General features: G+C 41.5%; 1 protein-coding gene across 1 annotated transcript in view; it reads left to right on the forward strand.

Annotated features, from left to right (window-relative positions):
- Positions 1-9,673, forward strand: part of TNFSF11 (TNF superfamily member 11) — a 34,743-nt gene extending 25,070 nt beyond the window's left edge. Inside the window, exons 3-5 of the mRNA XM_001092669.5 lie at positions 2,384-2,429; positions 2,515-2,613; positions 8,153-9,673. Coding sequence (XP_001092669.1) covers positions 2,384-2,429; positions 2,515-2,613; positions 8,153-8,574 — 567 coding nt within the window. The 3' untranslated portion in view covers positions 8,575-9,673. The remainder of the gene's footprint in view (positions 1-2,383; positions 2,430-2,514; positions 2,614-8,152) is intronic.
- Positions 9,674-11,782: the final 2,109 nt, after the last annotated feature.

Raw genomic sequence — 11,782 nt, forward strand, 5'->3', positions numbered from 1 at the left:
ATACGCTGTATATCCAGCTCTGCTGGCACCAAAGTGAAGAAGAGATGAGCAGAGGAAGGTCTATTCCCTAAGGCCACCCATCCACCTGCGTGACAAGAGCTGGGTAGAAAGAAGAAACCGCTATTAAGGCACGTCCCTGTTGCACGTCAGATCCCTCCACACACTTCGACGCTTCCATTGCACTTGCACCTGCTGCAACAAGAAAATGCCCGGAAGCCACTAAACAAGTGGCAGCGTTGGAAGGATAAGGGGCCCAATGGCTGGGAAACTGCGGATGGGAGAAAGACAGCACAATTATACTCACATTTGCAGCAGGTAGTAGAGCACCATGAGCAGCTTACTAATGAGATTTTCCTATAGCCTTAAGGGAGAAAATAAAAACCTGCAGAAAGAAAGAAAGAAAGAAAAAAGACACACTATGTATAAGTCTGTCGTGAAGGCAGGGGAGACAAAACCAGGAAATTCTAGAAATTGGGCACCATTGAGGTCTTGAGGAAATCTTGGAAAACTGGAGGTCGACATGAGTGGGGAAGAAAACGAGGCCTGGTAAGGGCCACTCAACCCAAAAGGGGCCACCGTGTGCCTAAATACCCGCCCTACACACGGCGCTCCCAGAGCTGTGCAGTGCAGTGCCTGGGTCTAAGCAAAAGCAGAAGGTGGCTTTGGGTGAGTCCTAGGGTTTCTTTTGAAGTGTCAGCCACACTGTGACTTTAGAACTTCAGAACAGATCAGTGAAGACAGCTGTGCTGTCTCCTCCGATGGTCATTAAAAACAATGTAGATTCTTGTCTCTGTCTCAGACGTTTGGAAGCAGAAAGAAGAATAAATGTCATCTTATCTCCAGAATCCTTCCAGCTAATAACAATTGAAATTATGTTATTGCCTCTATCATCTATCTATCTATCTATCTATCTATCTATCTATCTATCTATCTATCATCTATCTATCTATCTATCTATCTATCTATCATCTATCTATCTATCTGTCTATCTATCTATCTGTCTATCCATCCTCTATCTCAAAGCACTCCTCTCTAGACAGTTAAAGAACTTAAGCTGCGTGGCCTGTCTTTCAAACATCGTGGGGAGAATGGTTAGCCTGAATAGTTATTCCAGTAATAGGGGAAATTAGGAATCTCTCTGGAGTGTTTTGTTTTGTTTTTTTTTTCAGTATCCATATAATAGATATCTCTTTTGTTTTTTGTTTTTGTTTTGAGATGGAGTCTCACTCTGTCACCTAGGCTGGATTACAGTGGTGCGCTTTCAGCTCACTACAACCTCCCCCCGCCCCACCTCCCGGTTCAAGCAATTCCCCTGCCTCAGCCTCCTGAGTAGCTGGGATTATAGGCACCCACTATCACACCTGGCTAATTTTTGTATTTTTAGTAGAGACGGGGTTCCACCATGTTGGCCCAGCTGATCTTGAACTCCTGACCTCAAGTGGTCTGCCCATCCCAGTCTCCCAAAGTGCTGGGATGATAGATATATAATAGACATCTAAATTTACCAGGCACTATGCTAAGTGCCTACACACATTATCTCCTTTAGTCTTCACAAGCACCCTGTGATGGGGTGCTGTTAATATCCTCTGTTTATGCAGGGACTTGAACCAAGGCGAAAGCCTGAGCTTTCATCCCCTCTACCTTACTCTTGCCCTAAGATGTGACATTTTAATGTCAGCTAATGGCTCGATACAGGTGGTTATGTGGTTACCTATTTCATCTTTTATTCTCAGGATTCAAATTGAGATATGCAATTACCTGTACTCTTTATGTTTTTTCTTTTTTCTGGCTTGTGCTTCTAACCCTCTATTTGTGGCAATATTTTAAGTTAATTATTGGTACTCTAAAGGCTCTTAGACTTCCATATAGTGCTTTAAGTACACTGTAACTTTAAAGTAAAAAATTAACCACTGGGAGCTAAGCATCCTTCTCTTTCCTGTGGGCTGAGCTTCAGTATTATAACAGAAATTCACTAATGAAATAGACATAAAAAGAGCCTTCCAGAAGATTTAAGAGGGTCATATATTCTGTGTAATTGTTATTTTCTTAGTTAACTTTATCTCCATTTGTGTACCTGCTGCAGATTTTTAATTATGTTTAATTATGCAATGGTTTATAATCTACATCATCTTTTATTTCCTCTTACTGCCCAAAGTATTTTGTTTGAAGTTGGGTATGGTCTCAAACATGTCAACACCAATTCTTTGGGGTGAACTGCCGTTGATAGCCACCTGGTACACATAGGAATTTCACTGCCAATGCTATTATGGCACCTTTGGAAGGAAAAGAGGGTGAATTTTTGCATATATAACAGCCCTGAATTCTTATTGCTTTACAGAAAGAATGATTTTACAAATAAAATTACTTTTCCTTTTTATTTCAGGAATTACAACATATCGTTGGATCACAGCACATCAGAGCGGAGAAAGGTAAGCATGGATCCATATGTATGTATGAAATGCCACAGGGTCACTACTCTTTCGGCTATAATAATACGGTTTCTCTCATCTCCAGCGATGGTGGATGGTTCATGGTTAGATCTGGCCAAGAGGAGCAAGCTTGAAGCTCAGCCTTTTGCTCATCTCACTATTAATGCCACCGACATCCCAACTGGTAAGCTCCATTTGCATCCAGCCTGAAAAATATTTTAAGAGTCATTTATCAGCCCATTTCAATACTGAAACCTGTTTTTAGTCTGTCACTGAATTTTTGAGAGCCCTTACTTCAAAGCCAAAGGAAAGACCATTCATCCTCAGGTGATGACTCACATCCCGGAAACCGTGATTCTCAAAAATGTCAGAATGGACATCATCACCCCATTCATTTTCAGATCATCAGAATGGATGCTTATTTTAAGTGTCTGTCAGCTGAGAGCCTGTAACCTGGAAGGACCATCCTTTGTTATGCTCATCTGTACTTTCCCAAGCTAAAGTTGACACAGCCCTGCTGCTGACCTCAGAGGTGAATGAATTCATCAGGTAGTCACATACTCAGCTATCTCCTGCAGACGTCCAGGGAGGACACTTTAGATCCCTGTTAAGTTCCTTAAGAGACAGTAACCCTCTAGAAAATGAGATCTCCTCCCCCTTCTCCAAGAGCTTATCATTTTCTCTGAGTAAATGTTCAGCTCAATGGACTAGAGACCTGATTATCTTGAAAATGAGGAAACCTGGAGCTCTCTGCCTACAGCTACCCTAATACACCAGTTATTCCATCACACAACCCCCACTGGTTACTTCGCCATGGGCTAGATAGCTATCAAAAATATAACAAAGAACGTTATGATAGAGTGACGATTGAACATTCTTGTTATCATCATGCCACTAATGGAACACTTGAAGATCTTAAAGGGAGATCTTGAAATGTCCTCGCTGGCACTCTGCAGGAGATGGCTGAGTCTGTGACTACCCGATGAACTCTTCCACCTGTCAATCAGGCATTTTCCCTTCCTCGTTACCTCTCGTCCTTACTGCAATCCTGCAAGGTAGGGATTATCACGCAGATTTTGCAGACAGGGAAACCGAATGATACATAGCTTGTCATTTGTTCCCAGTTCATGATGATGGTAGGATTAGAAGTTGAATTCCCGTCCCGTGGATTGCTAAGTCCGTGCTTTCCATGCTTTCTATTATCACATAAGCAGGCCACAAGGTATTTGTGGTCAGTTGGCTTGGCCAGAGGGAAAGAATTCAAAGCCCTTATGTTTCTCTTTTCCTGTGAGAAGTAGATTCATGTAACGTCTAATAACAGGGGTGCTAAAATCTGACTGCCTGGGTTTGAGGCTCCATTGTACTGGCTCTGTGACCTTGTACAATTCATTGGAATCACTTACGCTTCAGCTTCATCACGTCTGAAATGGGGATAATGATGGCATCTGCCTCAAGGGGCAGCTATGAAGATGAAATGATGTAGAGTCCTAACATTCTTGTGTGGACAAACAGCCAAGTAAGCACTTGTGAGTGTGACTTGTTATTTTTGAGTTTAATTAAGTAATTATACATACTCCACCTTTTTCCTGCAAATAATTTAAGGCAAGTCTTTCTTGGAGTTAAAGAAAGAAAGTTCAAGTTTTGCTGAATTATTTGGAAAACTTTATTACGGCATGGATAAGGGAGGGCTTTTTCCTGACCAAAGACACAGACGGGAGAAACCAATTCTTTGGCTTTTAGAGGATTTTCCAAATGACCTCTCCTGTCCCAGACACTTGTTTCATAAACAGTGTTTTCTCTCTGTGTGTCTATGCATGTCTTGTGATGGAGTTACACTAATTTTCTCCGAGTGGAAAACTGTTTTGCATGTTAGCAAAGGCAATCAAATAAATATGGATGCATATGTATTAATTTCTCTGAGTGGAAAACTATTTTGCATGTTAGCAAAGGCAATCCGATTAATACGAATGCATCAGCTGTGTGTGCTATTAATGTATTATCTTGTATCTTTTCTGTTCCCTTTAAATGGCATATGATAAATATTGCATTAGACTGTGTGCCAAAGTCTGTTTGGCAATAGCAAGCGTGTTTTAGTTATCAAACTCTCTCTGCAGGCACCTAGCATCAAATCGTTGCCAAAAACACAAGGCAAAACTCCTGGTTATTTTCTGACAGTTACTGAGTTTGTGACTGAGTGAAATGAGTTAGTGTATACTTCTGTTTAAGAAAATAGAATCTGTGGCTCTGGCTGGACCCACAATTCCTTGAGTCCATTTATTACCCAGTTTTGGCCAGTACTGGAGGTTTCAGAGGAAGTGGCTTTAAATTTGCATGTTCATTTTGGGGCTCTGTTTTATACTTATTTACACAAGTAAAATCAGAATCTGCTCTGCCTTATATGGACTGATACCACTTGCATTTTCAAAATGTCTTAGATGAAAATGCGTTGGGAAGTAGTTCATGAGGTCAGAATACATGGCTTTCTTTAGGAGGATACTCAGGCTAAATATTTGCAGAGACCTCTCCTGCAGCACTTAGCAGGAGGGTCTGAAGTGTAGGGCAGGGGAGGCTGGGAAAGCTGGCAGGCTGGAGTCAGAGGTTGTCGGTGTGCCTCAGTCATGAAAATCCAGGTTTCCATGCAAGGCCCGCCATGTGATCACTGCCTACTTTTCTCATGTGTTTTCCTGGCGTTGTCTGTTTCTGAGTCCTCTCTTCGCACTGACTGGCTGTGGTCCTTTTCACCCATACGTGCCGTGCATATTCCATTCTTTGCTCAGTTTCCCTCACTGACAATACCCTCCCTTTTCTCAGCCCATCCAAGTCTGACCCAAGGCCCCACTGTCCTCTGGCTTCTCTGTCCCCTTCCTAAGCTGAACTCTCCTGCTTGCCATGAATTCCTGCAGCTTTCACTTGGCAGTTGCATATTACTGAATGTCAGCCATGTGCTATGCAGCATGCAGAAGTGAAAATGCATTTTTATATGCTTATTTTCTATTTTCTCTACTATTAGTGGTAAGTGTCATTAGGGTACAGTTGGTTGATATAATTCTTAATTACGGACGGAGTGACTGTCCCTAGAAAGCACCACATACATATTGTGTGACTGATCAAAAGCACGAACCAGTGAATGTATGAGTAAGTCGGTGCACAAAAATAGAGAGATGTTTAGTGGGAAATAAGGGCACTTCTTCCATATGACTTACCTAACAATGGGAGTGGTAATCGGTCAAGGTTCCTGTCTTCTCCCGCCTCTCTATTTCATATTCTTTCCTTGCCTTCCTAGGCCATGTCTTGCTCTAACGCTAGCTGATTCAACCCATTGAGAGGGTAGACTTCTCTTCTGTTAAGAGATAACTACAAGAAAAAATCACTGATTGAACAATGAATTGACTATAAGAGTGGGATAAGAATGAGGGCAGCATGGGATAACTTGAGATGGGAAGCATCTTGAATTTCATGGGTTTTGTCAATGGATTCAAGGAATTGCTTTTACTAGTGTTCATGAGGGGCGTGATGATCATGCTCACTCATTTGGGACCAGATGATGGTATTTGTATCTGGGGTGCTTTAATCTGGGATGACCTGAAATAAGACCTCCAATGAAAAAGAAGTGTGTCTATTGTGGTGAGCCCAGGAGGCAAGAGGGCCTGTGATGACCCCGCTCCAGATAGGTTGTGGAGTTCAGGAAATACCGTGTTTCTGGACAGACAGATTGGAACCATTGAATTCTTGGTCTTCTCATGATGGGTTGCCCCACCATCAGATGGCCCTTGCTGCAATTTTTCTCCCAAGTGTTGAAAGAACTACCTATTTGGTTCCTGCAGCCTAGTTTTGAGGCTCCCAGATCACATCCCAGGCTCCCAGTTCTTTAGAGATAAAATAGTAGAACATTCTCTAACTTGTGGGTCTCTAGAGAAGGATGTAGATGTTCAAGGTCCCCCAAACCAGACTAGGCTGGGAATGTAACTAGTGTGTGTTTCCTTTTTTTCATTTGTTTTGTTTGTTTGTTTGTTTTTTGAGACAGAGTCTTGCTCTGTCTCCCAGGCTGGAGTGCCGTAGTGCGATCTCGGCTCACTGCAACCTCTACCTCCTGGATTCAAGTAATTCTCTTGCCTCAGCCTCCCTAGTAGCTGGGATTACAGATGCCCGCCACCACACCCAGCTAATTTTTTGTATTTTTAGTAGAGATGGGGTTTCACCATGTTGACCAGGCTGGTCTTGAACTCCTGACCTCATGATCCACCTGCCTCGGCCTCCCGAAGCGCTGGGATTACAGGCGTGAGCCACCGTGCCCAGCCATGTGTTTCTTTTTCTCTATGAGGCTCTCGTAAGGATTCACTCTAACCAGAGAGTTGTCAGTTTTGATGGATCTCTGGAATCCACTGTAAGTCTTCATCTCTGGGGGCTGATTTATCTCCCTCAGCATCTCAGCTACTAAGTTGTGGGTGGGTGTGACAGGCAGTGATGAACTTCTCGTGGCTGCAGGAACTCTCTCAACTCCAGTCTGAGACTCAACTCTGTTTTGTTTTGCTGATTTCAAACTGTTGACCACCTTAGTTTAGTATAAGTATTTACAAAATCCTCTGGAGCAAAAATGTATTTTTGTACTTTCCACAGTATTACAACTTTCCCACTATTAGTTACCAGCTTTTCCAGTTGAATAATACTGTCCACATCAATACAAATGTTTGATTAATTGGGTTTACCATAGAGGTATTGCCAATTTTTAATGACCCAGGAAATACACCAAGGAAAATACACCAAGGACCCGAAATATGAAAAGCACTGGATACACTGCTGGTTTAGAAGGTTCTTTAGAAATGTTTTACTGCACAGAAGCTGTAGCAAGAGGACCAGGTGCCACCTCATTTCAGGGGTGAGTAGGGCTAAATGAGAATTCTGGTCAGTCAGGAGAAGCTTTACAGACCTTTGGTCAGAAGGATTGTGTGAAGTTGTTAAGCTAGGGAGTGCAATGCTAAGAATATGTTCTTTTTGAGCTTCTCTGGGGTTAGCTTTTTAGTTATGCAAGCCAAGGAGGGAGATATTTGGGCTACTGGAGGTGAAGAAAATAGATTATGAGAATTGAGTTTAGATGTCTGACCTTTCAGCCAAAGTTACTGTGACCCAGTTTTTCATCTCCTACTTTCCCTCTTCATGAATTAGAAGAGAAGGTTGAGACTTGTGACATATGGAAATTGTCTTCCTATCCTAGTTTCTTGCTTTCCTGTCCCAGTTGCCTTTGGCGAATCTCTCCCTTCAACCTGGAATGACCTTTCTGCTCTCGTCTGTGTGGCTGAATCCCATTTCTCTTAAGTTCTCAGACTTAGCAGCAACTCCACAAAGGCATTCTTTACCCTTCTGGGTGGAAAGTTGTTCTTGTCTCTCCCTCCTTTGAGCTCCCATAGGAGTTACTGAACCTTGCCTATTGGTACTTATGCCTTACTTCTGTTGTGAACACATATCGTACTTACCCCGGTGCACTATAGGCGCCTTGAGGGCAGGAAAAATGGGTTTTCGTTTTCGTACCCTCTACCATGCCTAATAGAAGCACCAAGTACATCTGAATGTATTCCCCCCTTCTAGAAGGGAAATCCCAAGAAGTTATTCTCCCTTTGGAATAATGACTGCTATGCTATTTTTTTCTCCCTAACCTCATAGAATTGTGAAGACGTCCTTCTCTTTTAAGGACTGACTTTTAAATCATATGCCTCTCTTCTCCACAGGTTCCCATAAAGTGAGTCTGTCCTCTTGGTACCATGATCGGGGTTGGGCCAAGATCTCCAACATGACTTTTAGCAATGGAAAACTAATAGTTAATCAGGATGGCTTTTATTACCTGTATGCCAACATTTGCTTTCGACATCATGAAACTTCGGGAGACCTAGCTACAGAGTATCTTCAGCTAATGGTGTACGTCACTAAAACCAGCATCAAAATCCCAAGTTCTCATACCCTGATGAAAGGAGGAAGCACCAAATATTGGTCAGGGAATTCTGAATTCCATTTTTATTCTATAAACGTTGGTGGATTTTTTAAGTTACGGTCTGGGGAGGAAATCAGCGTCGAGGTCTCCAACCCCTCCCTACTGGATCCGGATCAGGATGCAACGTACTTTGGGGCTTTTAAAGTTCGCGATATAGATTGAGCCCCAGTTTTTGGAGTGTTATGTATTTCCTGGATGTTCGGAAACATTTTTTTAAACAAGCCAAGAAAGATGTATATAGGTGTGTGAGACTACTAAGAGGCATGGCCCCAGCGGTTCAAGACTCAGTATCCATGCTCTTGACCTTGTAGAGAACACGCATATTTACAGCCAGTGGGAGATGTTAGACTCATGGTGTGTTACACAATGGTTTTTAAATTTTGTAATGAATTCCTAGAATTAAACCAGATTGGAGCAATTACGGATTGACCTTATGAGAAACTGCATGTGGGCTATGGGAGGGGTTAGTCCCTGGTCATGTGCCCCTACGCAGCTGAAATGGAGAGGGTGTCATCTGGCACAATTGAAGGAGCATCTGAACGGGTAAATTCTTTTGAATTGTTACATCATGCTGGAACCTGCAAAAAATACTTTTTCTAATGAGGAGAGAAAATATATGTATTTTTATATAATATCTAAAGTTATATTTCAGATGTAATGTTTTCTTTGCAAAGTATTGTAAATTATATTTGTGCTATAGTATTTGATTCAAAATATTTAAAAATGTCTTGCTGTTGACATATTTAATGTTTTAAATGTACAGACATATTTAACTGGTGCACTTTGTAAATCCCCTGGGGAAAACTTGCAGCTAAGGAGGGAAAAAAAAAAAAAATGTTGTTTCCTAATATCAAATGCAGTATATTTCTTCATTCCTTTTAAGTTAATAGATTTTTCAGACTTGTCAAGCCTGTGCAAAAAAATTAAAATGGATGCCTTGAATAATAAGCAGGATGTTGGCCACCAGGTGCCTTTCAAATTTAGAAACTGATTGACTTTAGAAAGCTGACATTGCCAAAAAGGATACATAATGGGCTACTGAAATCTGTCAAGAGTATTTATGTAATTGTTGAACAGGTGTTTTTCTACAAGTGCTGCAAATTGTACATTTGTTGTTTTTTCAAAATAGAAAAGTTATTAGTGGTTTATCAGCAAAAAATCCAATTTTAACTTAGTAAATGTTATTTTATACTGTACAATAAAAACATTGCCTTTGAATGTTAATTTTTTGGTACAAAAATAAATGTATATGAAAACCTGCCTTGTGATTTTGTACTTCTCCTTCATGTCTCTTTTGCTGTGTGATCCTATTATTTTCAATATGGTAATGTGGCTTCTATCTCTTTCTAAAGGTTACTGGGAGAAATGCAGATTTAATTAAAAATTAGAAGCAGATTCAATTAAATTAATGATCCTTGGAATTTGAAAAGTAATTTGCAAGGAATTTGTATGCAAGGATATACCCAGATAGAAAATGGAGGCTTCTTCACTCAAAAAAGCCAAAATTTATATGATGTTGATATTGTGAGAAAAATACGGTGCTTAGTATAAGTTCATAATGTCTTAAAGAATAACTGTGCATGTTGTGCACATGTACCCTAGAACTTAAAGTATAATTTTAAAAATAGTAAGAAAATGCACACACACACAAAAGAATAACGGACCTGGAGGAACATCTGAACATTTTATACCTTACTATGGTAAGTAAGGAAGAATTAACAGTGTCCTGGACTCTTGTTCTCATGGAAATTTATACAGGAAAGCTGTCTGACCCAGGTTGGCTACTTATGTGGGAGAGATATAAGAAAATGAGCAGCTTGGGAGGCTTAGATTACACCGTAATCTAAGGCACTTTTCATTTATGGATAAATGTTTTTAGATGACTGTGACAGGATAGAAGGAGAGAAGAAACAGCAGATGTTACAAAGAAGAAACTGTAAAATTCACACAGCAGAGCTACAATGGTGGAACTCAATCATTGGCCAAAATAGACCTACTATTTAAAAACCATCAGTACGTCTAAGGTCAGTTGGTACAAAATACGACTTCTGTGTTGCATGTCCCAGTTGCTGAGCCTTAGTTTAAGGAAAAAATAATTTTGATAAGCAATCAGAGAGTTTCTCCACTCTCCATGGGCACTGTTTTCTTATGTAGAGTGCCTCATTAGCTACCCTGGCTCTCATGATACGATCCTGTTACGGGACTCACAGGTTCACGTGTCCACTGCACAGTAACAGTCCAAGTACACTGAGATAGCAGAATTTGCGGCAGAGAAAGAGTTTAATGATCTCAGGGCACCAAGTAAGGGGATGGAAGGGGACTCGGATTCATCTGCCCCGAGGAGTTCTGGGCTGAGGTTTTTAAGCAGATCAGGGAGGGTGAGGGGTTAGAAAATTGGGGTCATTGACTGGCTGGGGTAAGAGGGATGAAATCATCAGGATGTGGAAACTGCATTCCTCGGTGAGGGAGCTTCTCATGGGGTCCTCTTCAGACCAGCTGGCGTCAGCAGTTTTACTGATATGCAGGACCTGAAAGAATGTCTCAAAGGGAAAACTTCACATTTTGTGATGTTCAAGCTGTTATCTCTGGAGTATTTAAAGGGAACTATAATCTTAGAGTCTACATGATTCTAAGACAATAGGCAAATAGTGGTGAGGAAGGGGTCGGAGAGCAAGCTGACCTAGTGATGGATGCTGAGTGTGTTGCAAGCTTGCTTTATTTTTGTTTTCCCCACTCCTTGCTTCCCTGATACATTTTATAAAGTTTATAGGGACAGTTTCAAATCTGTCATTTCCAAAGGTGATTGACATTCATCCATTTGTTTGTTCCGTATTATTTCTTGAGTACCAGCTATGTGCTAGGCGCTGTACCAGGCACTGCAGATGCTATGGCACTCTCCTTACCCTTGAGAAGTTTCCATTCTGGTTGGGAGCCAGCCTAGCAAGGGTGTGTGTGGTCAGCCCTAGGGTGTGGACATACACAGTGGGCTGTGGGCACAGAGAGAAGGCTATGGAACCCATCTTGGGAGTCACAGAAAGTCTGAAAAGGATATCAGACTGGATAGGAAGAGGGGTTTTAAAAAGTTTTGAAAGTGGATATAGAATATCCGTTACCATTTTTAACTTAGAGGTAACTGAATGTGCAGTCTCTCAAAAAGGAGCTAAAAATCCAAGGTCTAGGAAAGAAAAAAACAAAAAACAAAAAACACCCCAGGACCTAGTGAGGTAAGACACGGTGGCACCAGCCAAACTGGAGAACTAACATGGTAGAGAGCCTGCAAAGCCAAGGGACAGCTCTTTTGAAGACCTCAGGCCGGGCGCGGTGGCTCACGCCTATAATCCCAGCACTTTGGGATGCCGAGGCAGGTGAA

The sequence above is a fragment of the Macaca mulatta genome, chromosome 17 (assembly GCF_049350105.2).
Source record: "Macaca mulatta isolate MMU2019108-1 chromosome 17, T2T-MMU8v2.0, whole genome shotgun sequence".
NCBI lineage: Eukaryota > Metazoa > Chordata > Mammalia > Primates > Cercopithecidae > Macaca > Macaca mulatta.